The 17,482-nt window shown below is 45.5% G+C and overlaps 1 protein-coding gene across 1 annotated transcript in view; it reads left to right on the top strand.

Annotated features, from left to right (window-relative positions):
- Positions 1-17,482, top strand: part of SCARA5 (scavenger receptor class A member 5) — a 125,764-nt gene that overhangs the window by 55,918 nt on the left and 52,364 nt on the right. The window contains exons 4-5 of the mRNA XM_048487202.1: positions 12,770-13,444; positions 14,869-14,949. Of these exons, the coding sequence (XP_048343159.1) occupies positions 12,770-13,444; positions 14,869-14,949 (756 nt within the window). The remainder of the gene's footprint in view (positions 1-12,769; positions 13,445-14,868; positions 14,950-17,482) is intronic.

The following is a 17,482-nucleotide window of genomic DNA, read 5'->3' as shown; positions in this document are numbered from 1 at the left end:
TCGAAGGCTTTCATGGCCAGAATCAACTGGCTGTGTTGGGTTTTCTGAGCTGTGTGGCCATGGTCTGGTAGTTTTTGTTCCTAATGTTTTGCTCACATCTATGGCTTGCATCTTCAGAGGTGTGTTAACATATCCTATCGTATTAAGGTGTTACTATGCTAACCCATCTTACCTTGTTAAAACTACCAGACCATGGCCACATAGCCCAGAAAGCCCACAACAAACAGAAGACAGCAACTTCAGGCAACAGAGAAATCTTCACTGTCGTCTCAGAGCTTAGCCAGATGGCTGGAATCCAGACCTACAATGTGAACTAGGAAATAAACAAGCCCTCTTTTTGTCCTTGGGGATGCAGGGTGACCTGTTATAGGTCAGGTCCGACCAACATCTTGAGCCAGAAAGCTTTTCGTTTAGCAGTCTTCCAACACAGGCTTCCTTCTCATTCAAGAAATGGCTCGGTTTCCCCTCCCTTCCTTCCCAGTCATGTTGCAGCTAAGAGTTTCAATAATCTGGAATTCCAGCTCTACAGCCTCGCGCCAGGGAAACTTGAGCCAGTTGGGATGCTTTGTTTGAGGGTTAAAGTACAAGCACGTTTTTTAAAAATATCCACATTGAGAGAGAGAGAGAGATGTTTCCTTGCCTGGCCCCTGCCTTTGTTCGCCAGCCTCTTCACAGCCTCACTCAAACCATCATCCCACTTTGGCCTCTGGTGAAGGTGATGACAACAAAAGTTCACAGGAACAGATGGAGGTGCAAGTGACTCCGTGGCATTCTTGCGGAGCGGTGGCAAGGTTTTTGCAGCGACGTAGCTGCCTGCCTGGGACCCAGCTAAGAAAGGAACCCAGCGTGGAACTGCAAGGCAAGCTCATGGTTGCAATTAAGTATTAAAAGAGAGGACAGTTGTGATAGTTTTAGCAGCGAAGGATGTCACGCTTGCCTAGCGAAAGTTGTGATGAGACATCGCCCCATGGATCAGTGATGGAAGGGTATTTGCACAGAGGACTACATTTATTGTCATTACAACTACTACCACTTTCCCCCCTGATTTTAGAAGAAACAACAACACTCAGCTACTATTTTTCATATTTTCAGCTGGGGGCTACATATGATAGAACACAGGCTAGGTTTGTGTCCCCATCTTATGTCACTCGATGACATGCGAGTTGTGGGTTCTCCTCAATTCCTGCATGTGCAGAACCTGACCAAACATGTTCTATGTAATGTGCGAAGAGCCACATCCTTGGTGTTTTGTGTTATTTTCTTTGGTTTTAATAAGAGGCATTTCACAGGCTTTGTTTTCGGATTTTGCTTTGGACCACTGTGGCTAACCGCAAGTAACATTGTTAACTCATTGGCCATAAATGATTTGGAATGTGGGGGCAAGCAGTAGAATGGCCAAGTTTCTGTACGATATTGAATTATTTAGGATAGTGAAAACCAAAGCAGAGTGTGATGAGCTTCAGGAGGATCTCGCTACATTGGCAGAGCGAGCAAAAACATTGCAAATGTAATTCAGGGTTGGAAAGTGTAAGGGGATACATATTGGAACAAAAAGCCCTAACTTCAGAGACATGCTGATGGGGTCTGAATTGGCAAAGAGAGAGAGATTGAGAGAGATCTTGAGGTGGTAGTAACCAGATGAATGAAAATGCTCACTCAGGAGGTGGCAGAAGTGAAAAAGGCAGACTGCGTTGGGGATTATTAGGAATGGATACGAAAATAAAACAGCCAATTGTGATATTGTGATACAGTTATACAGAGCAATGGTGCAGCCTCACGGGAAACACTGAATACTGTTTTGGTTGCTGTAGCTCAAAAATGAACAGGGCAACCAAAAGGGTTAAGGGTTGGAGCATCATTTCCATTAGGAAAGGCTAAAGAGTCTGTGACTTAGAAAGTAACACAACTAAAGGAGCAGGGCATTATATTTTCCTTCTCTTTTTCTCACAATACTAGAACCAGGGGGCATTCATTGAAAATGCTGGGGAGAAGAATTAGGACTAATAAAAGGAAACACTTCCTCACGCGTGTGATTGGTGTTTGGAATATGCTGCCACAGGAGGTGGTGATGGCCACTAACCTGGATAGCTTTAAAAGGGGCTTGGATAGATTTATGGAGGAGAAGTCGATTTATGGCTACCAATCTTGATCCTCTTTGATCTGAGATTGCAAATGCCTTAGCAGGCCAGGTGCTCAGGAGCAGCAGCAGCGGAAGGCCATTGCTTTCACATCCTGCATGTGAGCTCCCAAAGAAGGCCATTGCTTTCACATCCTGCATGTGAGCTCCCAAAGGCACCTGGTGGGCCACTGCGAGTAGCAGAGAGCTGGATTAGATGGACTCTGGTCTGATCCAGCCGACTTGTTCTTATGTTCTTATATAGGTTTATAAACTTATGCATGGAGTGGAGAAAGAACTTTTTCTCCCTGGCCATAATACTAGAACTTGGGGGCACCCAGTGAGGAGGGCTTTCCAGTAGCAAGGGGAGGCAAAGAAGACACACACACACACACCGGCTGCCAGAAATCCCTCCATTGGGCTCTATGGGCAAGTCTGAGAGCTGGAGCTGTGATGTAACTGCCACAAACCCGAGATGGAAGGCTACTAATGTCAGCTTCACCCCTGGGACTGCCCCTTCCACACCCCTGCTGTGCCAACATGGGTAGCAGCGGCATGGGAGCCCTGCCATGGTGCTGGGCACTGCATCTAAGTGACACAGGGTAAGGTGATGGCTGGCTGCCAACATTTTTGCCCCTCTGCTGGGGTAAGTACCCAGGGAGGATGAATCTGCCTGTGTGGGCATGCACCACATCTACAGTAAATTTGCCCCCCCCCTTCTTTGCATGGGGGTGTAAATTTTGGATATCACTAGATGTTGTGATGGCCTTGGAGGTAGGGGTAGCCAGATTCATAGAGGACAGCCAGTGCAATGTCCTAGGAGGTCCAGGTTCAAATCCCTACTCTGCCATAAAAGTTGGTTGGGTGATCTTGGACCAGTATCATACTCTCAGCCTAGCCTACCTCACAGAAATGTCGCAGGGATAAAATGGAGAAGGGAAGAAGGTTGAGAGCCACTTTGAATCCCATTGTGGCTCAAGAAAACCTCCACATACAGTTAGTAAGCTGCTGAATGCTAGTAGTAAGAGGCAGCATTGGAGAGGTCCTTGGCTTCTATGGTATTTATCGTCCTTTCAGGTAACTGATTGGCCACTGTGTAAAACAGGTCACTGGACTAGATGGACCACTGGTGTGATCTGGCTTGGTTCTTCTTGCTTTCTTATATAATCCTAAATTGGTAAATTGTAAGCCTACCTTGGCAGTAGTGCCAGTGCCACCGCTGTGACAAATAAAACTACTCAAAAAGTTGTTCATTTGAAATGCAAGTAGGTCATTAAGGTGTTCGTAGGAGGTGCTCAACTTGATACAGAACGAGTGTTGCAAACAAGGCTACCCTGTTTCCCCGAATATAAGACATCCCCAGAAAACAAGACGTAGTAGAGGTTTTGCTGAAGTGCGAAATATAAGGCATCCCCCAAAAGTAAGACGTAGCAAAGTTTTTGTTTGGAAGCATGCCCGATGAACAGAACACAGAAAAATAAGACATCCCCTGAAAATAAGACATAGCACATCTTTGGGAGCAAAAATTAATATAAGACACTGTCTTATTTTCGGGGAAACATGGTAGGTTGAATGCCCAAATCTGCAGCATACTTAATCTGAAGCTATCTCTTACCAGGTCAGGTCAGTGGTCCATCTAGCTTAGCATTTTCTGTTCTGAACAGCTCTGTAACAGCTCAGAGGGAAAAGGGCCTATGGACCCGAGATCCTTTATCTGACAATGGTAGAGATTGAACCGGGGATATTCTGAATGGAAGACAAGGGCACTGCTGCTGGGCCAGAACTCACTTTCTCAAAACAGTTGCGCTGAACAAAGTTTATGGGACACGCATAGGTGAACTCCACAGCAGATAATACATTGACACGTTTCTATTATAGCATAAGAACATAAGAACAAGCCAACAAGAACAGAAGAACAAGCCAGCTGGATCAGACCAGAGTCCATCTAGTCCAGCTCTCTGCTACTCGCAGTGGCCCACCAGGTGTCTTTGGGAGCTCACATGCAGGATGTGAAAGCAATGGCCTTCTGCGGCTGTTGCTCCTGAGCACCTGGTCTATTAAGGCATTTACAATCTCAGATCAAGGAGGATCAAGATTGGTAGCCATAGATCGACTTCTCCTCCATAAATCTGTCCAAGCCCCTTTTAAAGCTATCCAGGTTAGTGGCCATCACCACCCCCTGTGGCAGCATATTCCAAACACCAATCACACGTTGCGTGAAAAAAATGTTTCCTTTTATTAGTTATTATTCTTCCCTCCAGCATTTTCAATGTATGCCTCCTGGTTCTAGTATTGTAAGAAAGAGAGAAAAATACCCACCCACCTTCCAGTGTGTGTGTGTGTGTGTTAAGTGTAGTGTGTGTGTGTGCAAAGTGCTGTAAAGTCACAGCCTACTTATGGCAATGCAGTAGGGTTTTCAAGGCAAAAGACTAACAGAAGTGGCTTGCCATTGACTTCCTCTGCAAAGCAACTCTGGATCACCTTGGTGGTCTTTTGACAAGACCAGGCAAGCCTGGGCCATTCAGGTGAGTGTCCACCTACAATGGCACTGCAGCAAATGTCATGGTGTCAGGAGAAAAGGTGGGCAGCTTGACCACCCAAGCCTGTTTCTTCTTCATGGAGAATATAAGTCCATCGCTAAGGAGACTGCCCTCCTTAAAAGCAATACCCTATTCCGTCATCAGCTAGCAGCCAACCTTCCAAATTCCTTAGTCTGCTCAGAGCAAGAGCTGCTCAGTAGAGCCTGCCAGAAAGCTTGCTGATGTTGTGTTTGTGAGTGCATATGAGAACATTTTCTCTGTGCCCACCCCCTCGTTAATCTGAATCAAATGTGCTCCATTAATATCTCTGGCCTTTTTTATAAACAAGAGGTTGCATCACCAGCGGCTCAAGGCCAGGCAGATTCTAATAATATTTTCAGTAATGACAATTTTATTATTACTTGGTTGGGTTTGGCTTCCTGCCCAACTTACCTCCAGCTGGAGAACAGGCAGTAAATTTAAAACCCCTTGAAATTATTTTTTAAACGGGAATTGTAACCAGGTTCTCTCCTGCACTTAGTTCATCAGTCCAAGTCAAAGCATGGCTTAGTTGTGTGGGGGTGGGAGTTTGGAATGGAGAAGTAAACACTCAGTTTGCACCAAATGCCTCCAGTCGCAGCTGGTTCTGGGCCTGGACCTTTCAGCAATCTGCACAGAGACCAGTGTCACACATTTGCCCCCCTCCCTCTTGTGCCAGCTCTTACTTCCCCCCTTTATTTTGCAGAACTGGCCATTGTGTTACACCCCAGCGTATTTCTTTTGCCCTCAGTGTTAACTTTCTGTGGTTCTTCCAAAACCTCCACCCAACTGCAGTCCCAATTGGGCTGGTGGGGCCAGCTGCTCAGCACACAACAGTGGTTGCTTAGCAACTGCAAGGTTCCTCCCAGTCAAATCCCATTTGAAAAAATCTGACAGAAGGTAGAATTCCATATTCTGTATCCTTCCTTCCTTCCTTCCTTCCTTCCTTCCTTCCTTCCTTCCTTCCTTCCTTCCTTCCTTCCTTCCTTCCTTCCTTCCTTCCTTCCTTTCTTTCTTTCTTTCTTTCTTTCTTTCTTTCTTTGATGCAAATTATTACAAGAAACCACATGATCCAGTCCCATAACAGGAAGAGGAGGAGCCACAGTAGTGATCTCAGTGGCACGAAGAGGGGTGCTCCGGGTTACAAGCAGGCTTGGGGGTGGGCCAGACCCCACCAGTGAAAGAGAAAGCTTTCATGCATGAATGGGGTGGTGCTGATCTATGAATCTGCCTGTGCTAAAAAAATATTTCTCTCAACTGCTGAATTACCTGTCCTCACTGTCTTGCCGCTCTATCTCATTTGCTGCTCACTGCTTGCAGGCGAGGAAAGGCAAGACACATGACCCTTTTTCTCTTCTCACATAAGCACTAGCAGCAGATCCTTTTAGAATGCAGAGTGTCAGTCTTGACCACAGCATGAGGGATGGAGGCCTTATGGCTTCCTCCCAGCCATTTTGTTGACCTGAAATGGTCTGGGGGTACTTCTGTTTGCCCCACTGTTGTAAAATTAGTGGTCCCGAAAAGTGACAAGAGAAGCTCTCTTTAAGTTGCCTTTGGCTAGGGCAGTAATATAAGTGATTCATCCAGGTCTCCCTTGCAGTGGGCATAAGAATGCAAGACAAGCTCTGCTGGATCACACCAACTTCACTTTATACAGTATACTGAATACTGCATTTTCCAGCCAGGCACTTCTGAGAAACAGCCCTCCCTCCGTTGCTTGCACTGGTCATCAGGAAGTTCAGAGGTCTATCACTTCTGATCATGGAGGTTATATTTAGCTCTCTTGGGCCGTTTCCCCACTCACCTTTTGTTGTGCTCTACTCGCTCCAAGTAACGTGGGTTCCAGCGGCACTCCCCACTACTGGAGCGGCGATAACGCAGCCGCCCCGATTCTGCCGCCCTCGCGACCCCTCAGCCCGCGTCGGAACAGTGCCTGTTGGGAAACCCCACGCGACTACCTGCAGTGGGAAACGTGACTGTGCGCTCAAAAACACCCGAAGCTTACAAAACCGTTTTGCCTCTGCTTTTTTTTAAAAGTGAGGAAACAGCCTTGGTTAATCATTGACACAAATGTCCTCTGTGAATTTGTCCTGTTTAAAGCTGCATAAAGCCCTTCTTTTCATAGAAAATTAACAGTGATTGTCTTGACTCCAGCGTGTTTAGAAGGGTGTAACTCTGTTTAGGATTGTACAGTCCATAAAGTAAACCTGTGCTGTGATACAATGTCGTGCATTTTCCCATCCCCTCCAGGGGGCAGGGAAATATCTAGTGCAGTGACACCAGACTGTCTGTTTTTTCCTAGTGAAAGGAGCTAGATGCGGGGCTATGGTTTTGGGTAATACCACTGACATCCAAGTTCACACCATCATTTGCTCAACGCCTGTCCCCACAGCTGCAAACTTTTCAGGCAATATATTAAGAGTTTGCTTCCTTTGCTTTTTAGGAATCGTTATAGTTTGCAGGCTGGGTTTTGAGACAGAGGTTTTGTGTTATGTTTTTGCACACAACGCTTGTGGTGAACGGTGCTGTTTATTCTTGTTTTTATTGCATGTTTCCATTTTTATTTGCATCCGCATTTATTCTTCGCAAGCCACCTTTGTCTCATTCTTAATTTGTGCGTAGGAGAAATTGTGCTAGAAATAACTCCAGGCTCCAAGCCTTAGAATGTGGCTTCTTCTGTACTGCAGGAGGGTGGGGCATTTTCCAAGGCTAAGCCAGCCCAAAGCAATCTGAGAGAGAAAAGAACATCTTCCCTTCCCTAAATGACATAGAATGATAGACCCATAGAGTTGGAAGACACCACAAGGGCCATCGAGTCCAATCCCGTGCAATGCAGGAACACATAATTAAAGCACTCCTGACAGATGGCATCCAGCCTCTTCTTAAAAACCTCCAAAAAGGAGACTCCATCACACTCCGAGGAAGTGCATTCCACTGTCGGACAGCCCTTACTGTCAGGAAGTTTTTCCTGATGTTTAGGTGGAATCTCTTTTCCTTCACCTGGAACCCATTACTCCTGGTCCTAGTCTCTCGAGCAGCAGAAAACAAGCTTGCTCCCTCACCAACATGACATCCCTTCAAGTAGCTAAGCATGACTATCATGTCACCTCTTCACCTTCTCTTCACCAAACTAAACATTCCCAGCTTGCTAAGTCTCTCCTGGTAGGACATGGATTCCAGACCTTTTACCATTTTGGTTGCCCTCCTCTGGACCAGTTCCAGCTTGTCAATACCCCTCTTGAATTGCAGTGCACAGAACTGTACGTAATATTCCTGGTGAGGTCTAAACAATGCAGACATGGGCCACAGTCTCCTGGGAAAACTGCCTTGAAATGTGTTATGGGTTTATTGGGTGTTTTCTGTTTGATTCCCTTCTTCACGATAGCCTCTACAACAACGATGGCGAACCTTTTCGAGATCGAGTGCCCAAATTGCAACCCAAAACCCACTTATTTATCACAAAGTGCCAACACGGTAATTTAACCTGAATACTGAGGTTTTTGTTTAGAAAAAATGGTTGGCTCCGAGGCGTGCATTACTCAGGAGTAAGCTTGGTGGTAGTCAATGGCTTTGCTTTGAAGCAACCGTGCAACTCTTCCAACGGGTGAATCACAACCCTAGGAGGGTTTACTCAGAAGCAAGCCCCATTGCCAGCAACCGAGCTTACTCTCAGGTAAAGGATTGCGCTTTAGTTTAACAGCACTTAACAGGGTTACCTACACTACTTCCCCAAAACTAGGTCTTAGGTTTAGTGCTAATAATGGAGCCCAGTGGCCCAGGCCAGCCTAGATGTGTGGAGGGGTCACTCTGTTTGCACGTGCCCACAGAGAGAGCTCTGAGTGCCACCTCTGGCACCCGTGCCATAGGTTCGCCATCACTGCTCTACAATAATTCTTCACAATAGCCTCTATAATAATTTCTCCCATTTTTATTCCACCCTTCTGTCAAGAGTCTCAGGGCAATTGTATGTGGTTCTCCCCTCCTTTATTTTGGACTCCCAACAATCCTGTAAGATATATTTGGCTGAGAAAGAGAGGGGGTGGCACTGGTGAATGGGGATTTGAACCCAAGCGTCCTCAGTTCTAGCCTAAGCCCAGCAGTCATACTGCTAAATGACACTCATAGCTTTTGCTCCCATGATTCCTGGTAAATCTTTTCAGCAATCTACAGAGTTGACTCCTGATGGCAAGCATCTGGCAGCAGACAGAAGAGGGCTGGGACATGGGGGATGCCATTGCTCAATAGCATGATAACATTTTGGGGGCAAACCGAGAAGAGATGTTATGCTGTTCTAGGATGAATCCTAGTGCGTGTGACATAGGCTCTGGATTTGACCCAGAAATGATATCAAGCCATCAAGCGATGGTGATTTTCTTCCCAGCATTTTCCACCCTTTGGTCAATGGAGTGGGTCTGATGTTGGGGGGGGGGGGGGTTTGCTGGTGGGAGGTCTCCCGCTACGGTGCTACAGTAGGACAGCTGTCCAAAAGGGCCCTTCCTTCTTCTTTCATATGTAGAAAATCTGATAGGATTCAATTTACTATATTTTGTGTGAAGAAGAGCTTTTGGCCTCTCTTGAATATCTAAATTCATTGGGAACAGGTTTAGGACAGGCAAAAGGAAGCAATTCTTCATTCAGTACTATAATTAATGTACAGAATTCATTGTCATAAGATGTAAGGATCACTTAATTTGCAAAGTCAGTTGGCTAAACTAATGGAGAAGTGCCTATCAATGTCATGGTGTTCTATATTCAGAGGCACTGTGCTTCCTGACACCATCAGTGTTACCAGATTCAAGGTTTGGGGTTTGGAGATCTCCCAGAAAGTACGGCTGAGAATGATCTTGGCCGTCGTTGCTGCCTAGGAGCGAGAGGGAGAGTGGTCAGTTCAGGGCCAGTGTCCAGCCCAGCGGGGGGGCATTCTGCTGCTGGTGCGTGCACTGTGGGACAGCAGACATGCTGCACAGTGGTCACTGGGGGACCGCAGACGTGTTGCCCAGTGTCGGATCCATTCCCTATTCTGCGCCTCTGCTTCCTTCAGCCAGCATACCAATAAACAGACTGTGGCCAAATTTTATTTCACACAAGGTGGTTGTCTGTGTTGTCTTTCCGCACCCGCACGCTCATTCTCCTCTCCTCAGGCAGCAATTACAACTGATCTCAGACTACAGAGATCAGTTCTTCTGGAGGAAATGGGAAGTTTGGGGGCTGGACTCTATGGTATACCCTAGACTCTAGAAGAAATGGAAGTCCTAGAGTGACCCTAGATGTAAGATGACAACTGCCCCATACATCATGCACACACAAAATATTACTGAACATAACCTGTATGGGAATGTTAGGAGATCCCCTCTTTCTTTCTTTTTTTTTTGATGGCATGACTAGAAAAAAAAACTAGTCTTGCATTTGAGTAAATATAGTACTTTGCTTTCAGCCCGACTGACCTGGTTCTGGAACTTGGCTGGAATGAAACTGCTGAAGGAAACCAAACCAAACAATCAAGTGGACTTGAAGGCAGGGTTTTGCTCCCCTTCCTCTGTGCTGTTTTTGTTTAAAAAGGAGCTCCTACGACAAACCTACCTCACAGGGTAGTTTTGATGATAAAATAGAGGGGGAGAATTATGTAAGCAGCATTCAGTCCTCCTTAAAGAGAAAGGCAATATCTACATAAATTTGCGTGGATTTCCTCCAGATAATCTAGCTTGGAATTGAGCTGGAAAACCAAGTAAAGAAAAGCGAATGATGATGCTGATTGTCCAGAGAGATCTGTGATATGGCACAAGGCACATGGAATCAAATGGGACCGGTGCTAGACCATGACAGACAGCCTTCTACAGACAGCTGTGGTTCATCTGGTCCCTCCTGGACTTTTTGTTGGTTTCTGACAGGAAGACAATTTTGAACTGTAGGATTTGTGGGGGGAGAGAATCTGCCCCCAGAGGCTGAAATGAGCATTGCAGCCGATACTGCACTGCTACAGTTGCCAGCAGACATAGAAATAAGTGCCCTGTTATCCCTTTAATGGAGACTTAATGGGATGTTATTTACAAGGCATTGCTATTTAGCTTCATGTCCTGGAAAGCTCCAACTGTCCATTTCCACACATCAAACCTTTGTTAAAGGGACCAGGCATTATTCCCAGGCCTACCTGGGCCTCCAGCTTGCTAGAAACTGTCACAGGTGCCAAGCTGTGCCAAATGGGCATGATGGTTAAGTGGTCATCAGGCCAAATACCAATAATATAACATTCCACCTTCAGACCTAGCTGTGGACCTGCAGACATAAAAGGCTCAAGCAAATCCCTGTCCCTTTGGGAACCCATTTCACAGATGTTAAAATTGTGGTTGCTGCTGCCACACACACATAGAAGGAGCCTCTGGAGACTCAGATCATAAGACGGAGAAGAGCTTAGCAAGAAATCATCAGTTACAATTTACTTTCTCTTCAGTTCACATTCCTTTTTTTTTCTTAGTAATTGGCAACTTCCCAGGGCGGGCACACAACTGATCCTGCAAACATCCATTTCCAGACTGCCTATAAACTTCATCTGGAGTGAATTATGGCCAGGAGAGCTTAGTCCCAGTCCCAAATTGCCAACCCACAAAGCAAAACTGATCATTAAGCAATTAGGAAAAGGGGGCTGAGAGAATGCGCTACGGGATGGTTTTGTTTTAAGAACATGAACATTTTGAACAGCTGGGCAACTAAACACCCCCAAAAGTAACCATCTGCCAGTTTCTTCAGGAAGTGATCCTAAGCAGTTCTTCTCAAAAGTAAGTTCCCTGTTATTCAGTGGATCTTACTCCCAGGAAAGTGTCTTTAGGATTGTAGCCTTAATCTCATGCCCATAGAACCAAACCAACAGAAATGAAGAAGCCCCTTTAACTCTGGATGATATTCTTATTTTTTACTTCTTTAAAATAGTGATATTTCAGTTACATAAAATAAAAGGCTTTGTGCAAGGACCCTATAATTTCAGATATACTGAGGAAATTTTTCCCTCTGAAAGGTAATCTATCTATCCCCTACTGAGTAGCCATTAGTTTATGAGACTAGCATGTGAGTAATGTTATATAGGCATACAAATATTGTTCCACCCTTAAATTGTGTGTGTGTGTGTGTACCTCCTGACACTAGAGTTATTAGAATTCCTTCACCTCTAGATAGCTTCAGAACATACTGAGATAAAACCTTAGCAATTTGACCTAACAACAAAGGAAAATCTACCATATGATTATTCCTTCTTCACACAGATTTTCCCTTCTGTTCCTCAGAAGAATTAGAAGCCTCACTGCCTCTCCCCTTCAGTATATCTTTCCCAAAGTTAATCAATATCCCCATGTGTGTCTGTGTAAACTGCTACCTGGGAATGCATATCAGACCAACCACGCCTGTCTGTCAATGCTCTCAGAAAGACAAACTTTCAGCCAAGAGAGTACAAAGTTGTTCACTCATCCTCAGCTTCTCCAAAATTCTTCTCTAACTATCTTTTCTGTTCAAATTAACCATCCACTGATTAACTGGCACTTTCCAGGGGCAGAGCGAGGGGGAACGGCACCCAGGGTACACGTGCGCCCTTCCACGCCCCCGCCACACACAGGCCTAGGGTGCCCACAGACCTAGAGTGAATGATAAATGAGTACTAAGCTGGATTATCACAGGCCTGAAGAAAATTGTCCTTCCCATTTAATAGAGATTTAATGGGGATGTAATTAACCAGGTGGTGTTATTTACCTCAGTGTCATGAAAAACTGCAATGAGACATTAAAGGGACACTTTTCACCAAGCCTGTTGGCAATCAAAAGACCATCTTTTGGGAGGGTTATTCTGCAGTGGGGAGAGGTTGCTGATACGATGCTTCCCTCTCTCAAGAGCTAAATTTACAAACAAAAGTGTTCCCTGGATTTGGCAAGACTTCAATGAGAATATGTTCTGAGAGGAGGCAGTCAGCCACTCAAGAATGCTACTCTTCTGCCTTTTGTATTGTGTCATGAAATCACGATGGGGCTCTCTAAAGGACCGTGTCCGTATGCCCCCACCCAGGTTACCTTCTGTATACGATGTGCTTGTGATGTCTCCTCCCTTTCTCTTCTAGTGTCCAGACCGCAGAGCTCTCCTGAAGACCTGAAGGTGCTAACAGGGAACGTGAACCGATTAAACGAAAGCTTGTGGGATCTTCAGTTCAAAACAATTCACCAACCTGTCAAAGGAGACTTCCTGGACCACATCTGGCGTCTCCAGGACCTCCTGCAGAACCACTCAGATTCCCTTCTAGTGATGACAGGCTCCCTTCAGAAACTGGAAGGGGTTCTTGGGAACTTGCAGGCACAAGTTGCTCAGACAGACACAGTCATTGCTGGACTGCGGGACAGTCTGAACCAACAAAGCGATCTGGCACAAATGGAGATATACAGGCTCTCGGTGGAGGGAAACAGCAGCCTACTGAGGTTGAAGCACCATGAAGTCTTGCTGAATGAGCTGGCATCACACGTGGAGAGCATGAGTGACCAGCTGACCGACATGGGTGGGGAAGTGAGTACCATGAATAGGACCCTGTCCTATGATGTGGGCATCCACCATACTCGCATCCAGGACCTACAGATCCTTATCAGCAATGCTACAGAGGATGCCCGGCAAATGCGTCTCGTCCACATTGCCATGGAGCAACAGCTCAAGCATGAGCTGGCCATCCTGAATAATGTGACTGAAGACCTGAGGCTCAAGGACTGGGAGCACTCCATCTCCTTGAGGGACATCTCCGTCATACAAGGTAGGATTCACCAAACATCTGCGAGGAAGCTCATGGGTTAAGGAATCTCTTGTTTTGTTCAAATGAACGATCAACCCTGTGTGAAAGGTTGAAGGATTTTTAACAATGACTTAAAAAAACATTGGTCACCAGTCTATAAGGAGAAGGCCACTGTCCTCTAAATGTACTGTACAGTGTTCAGATTGTTTATCATAGAATTTCTGATTGTTTCCCCTGTGGTCGTGTGGCCAACATCGTGCCCCCCCTGTCCTCTGCATGGTTAGAATTCCATAGAGTCCACACTACAAAGCAGCACTCCAGGGTTGCCAATCCCTCTTAGTAGTGGCAGGAGATTTTTTAAAATGGCCATAGACATTCTGGCAATTTCTAGAGAGGCATGACAACACCTCTGGATTTTCCCAGAAGTGTCACTGATGGCTGCCCCCATTTCCTCCCCCTCCCCCCAGTCTCTGGTTGCCAGTTCTTGTCTTGGCAACCCTGCTTCCAGGGGAATTGATGTCTGTAGTACAGAGATCAGCTATAATTCCCAGAGATCTCCAGTCTCTATTCAGAGGTTGGCTGCCTTCTGGGCTCTGTCGTTTTGAGCCATGCAATTATGCCTTATTCTCTGGATTTCTACTTCTGGAGTTGGCTTAACCTCAGCCTGTTGTTGGAGCTTTACTTTGGCAATGTGTGTAAAACCAGCCTTCTTGTCTGCATTACCTGCACAACTGCTCATTGGAGAGACTAGGGAGAGTCAGGCTTGGTGATGCTAACTAGCTTTGGCCACAGGAAGGACTGCTTGGAAGCACTGCCCAACAATTGTAACAAGTGCCATCTGTGTGTCTTCTAGACAGAGCTCGGGTGGAGTGGCCATTTAATTGACAGGGAAATTTTCCTGTGGCTCACTGACCTAGAAGACTGTGCTGGTGGCCAGAACCAGGCTCTAGACATTCTGTCAGAGGGTCAGAGGCAATTTGGCCTCATCAGCAAGAGTAACTAGTGTCAGTTCATCAACTGTCTTTTCTGAGACAGCTGTCAGTTTTCAGGGGGGTGCAATGGGTGAGCCAATTGCCTAATTACTCTGGATTGATCTGTAAATATCTTGGGCAACTAAGCCTCAAGCCTGCACTCTGACAGGTTTTTATCGAGGTTCAACTGCACCTCAGGTGGAAAAAAAGTCAGAACTAAATTGAAGGGAGAAATATTTGCAGCAAGCTGTCCATAAATGATAGTCTGTACATTTGTAAAATAAACAACAGCAGGGGATTCATGATGTATCAGTTCCGGTTTGGAAACAAGACCAGGTAATTCAGATAACCAAAAACTAGAGAGAAAATTCAGATGAGATTTTTTGGGGGGAAGCATCCCTGTGTCTTCCAACCATTAATTTTAGATGACTATGAAACAAAGCTACTTACCACCTCTTTAATTTTATTTTATAGGTCCTCCTGGACCAAAAGGGGATCAAGGCAATGAAGGGATGGAAGGTGAACCTGGTCCTCCTGGCTTACCTGGACTGCAAGGTAACTGGTTGTTATCGAAAGCACCTGCTATCTTATTGCACGCATTGGATTGCAGTGGAGGAACAGGATTCCTTTTGGGTCTTATGGGGAGAGGACGTAGATGGGGAGAGGCTGTGGCTTGGTGGTACATAATCTGCTTGCAGTCCTTGGCTATCCCTGGCATGTCCGGTTAAAAGGGTCAAGTAGCAGTGACATGAAAGACCTCTGTGTGAAATTCTAGAGGACAACTGCTAGTCTGAGTAGAGTAGACCGTCCTGACTTGGATGAAGCAAGTGTCTGATTCATATAGGGTAGCTCCATGTATTCGTATACGTTTCTCCAGTTTTGATCTACTGGCAGTACAAGCATAATGTACATGTGCTCGCACTACATCAGCATATCTTTTCCTTCACCTTGAACCCTTACTCCTTGTCCTAGTCTCTGGAGCAGCAGAAAACAAGCTCGCTCCCTACCAGGACAAACATGGTAGTAGTTATCCTTTTTCTATGGTTGTTCAACTTCCATTTTTGGTGTAGTGTACACTGTGCATAGAAGCAGGTTGTGCTCACTCCACATTAACACATGGTGTCCATCTTTTTTCCTGTACGCAGTCCTAATATATACAGCACATGGATAGCAGCAGAGTTCTGTACTCTGCAGGGGTGACTAGCAGTGAGCATATATTTATATTGGGCGAGATGCCCATTCTCCATAGTGTGGATATATATTCTGTTCATACAAGCCCCAGAGGTGGTTCTGAGTGCCTCTGGGGTAGATGTGGTGGAGGGGGTGAGGAACTGAATTCTCAAATGTGGCTTTGGAGTAATGTCAGAGTTTTGGCTGCAGAGTAATGACTTGTCCTGGCCTTACCCCTTTAACCTTAGTGATTCTCCAGTTCTTTTCCAAACATTTTGTGCCACGTACATTTCGTGGGCCTGTCTCAACATCTCATGTCTTCCTTGATTGCCACTAACACCCCCATCAGTTTAGGAGACATTTATGCAGGGTGAGGACTGTTTTAGTAATTCCTGCTTAGAAGGGATGGCTCTGAGAGATGGCAAGCAACTTCTGCATAGATCCTGGATCTAAGTTTCCATTCATTCAAAGTGACTCCCATCAAAGAACTGCATAATGTTAAATGTCCAGCAACACCAATTTTTTTCTTACCCAGAATAATGGACATCAATGTTTCTGGTACCAAATATATGAAGTGTAGTATGAGTGATATACCCTCATCTTGTGACATAGCATTTAAAGGTACAGTGGAACCTTGGTTTTCTTTGGTAATCCGTCCAAAAAGAATCGATGAAAACCGAAACCGATGAAAACCGAGGCAAACTTTTCCATTGGAATCAATGTAAATCCAATTAATCCATTCTAGGCACTCCAAAAAACATACCAAAAACACATTTTTGGGTGAATATAGTGTTTAATGCTGAAAACGGTAACAAGCAATAACACTAGGACCAGTTTCAGGGCCAGAGGACCAATGTCACACCAGAAAGCTGTCCAAAGAGGTCTGTTTCTGACGCCTCTTTAAGATTTGTCTGAAATGGGCAAGACATTGTCATTAAACAAGTTGCAGACACGGCCTGCAACAGCTTTGTCCGGGTGATTTTTCTCCACAAACCCCTGCACCTTACTGCAAATCAATGAAAACCGAGGCAAATCGATGAAAACCGAGACAAATTTTTCACTGAAAAAATCGATGAAAACCGAAACTGATGAAAACTGAAGGCAATGAAAACCGAGGTTCCACTGTATATGTGTATCAAGCCCTGGATCTGCGAGCAATATCCGACTTGTTGATTTCAATCAGAAGCCTTTATAGGCAGACTACGGAGAAAGCCAATTTTAAGAACTGTCTTTCACAAACACCTTTTTAAACCCAAGACTTTGCCCCCTGTCCTCCCTTCTCCCACGATATCAAAGCAAAGCAGTACAGAACAGGAATGCAAGAGCTGTTATTTCTCTAGACCGTGTGAGGTGATATCAGGAGGATCCAGGACTTGGGCGCATTCTGAATCACTACACAGTCACAAAACACAAAGACAGTGGGAAACTGAACATGACAGAGAACAGAACCCCTTTTGATGTCAGGAGGCCCGCCTGGCAATGTGCATCCATGTTCCATAATGTGGGCCCTTCTAAAGAGGGCACGGGACATGTAAAATGGATGATTGAAGGGCACACAAAGTTTCAAAGGAACTTTGGAATGATGTACTTTCCTTGTGCCACCACCCAAGACCTTGATAAGTTGAATGCCTTCAGGCAAATGATGTTTGCTGATGCACGCTGACTTTGTGGGGAAGATTCTGTAGGGTTTGAGTAAATGAAGAAGAGCTGCTGCTTCATATTAATGATAGTTCCCCCAGGGTGAGGGAGAATAGCGATGCCCCGTTCTTTTTCTTTCTTTAATTCCAGTGCCGGATGAACACCTCATACCACATAGCCTCATCTGAAGCAGAAGACTGGCTAGAACCACAGATCGGTTCTTCATTTTTCCTCACAGAACAGATGTTCGGAGTCCAGTTAAGGGGGGACCCCAGAGTTG

Source organism: Sphaerodactylus townsendi, linkage group LG01 (genome assembly GCF_021028975.2).
Source record: "Sphaerodactylus townsendi isolate TG3544 linkage group LG01, MPM_Stown_v2.3, whole genome shotgun sequence".
Taxonomy (NCBI): domain Eukaryota; kingdom Metazoa; phylum Chordata; class Lepidosauria; order Squamata; family Sphaerodactylidae; genus Sphaerodactylus; species Sphaerodactylus townsendi.
Note: the sequence above shows the minus strand (reverse complement) of the source record. Positions and strands in the feature narration are given on the sequence as shown.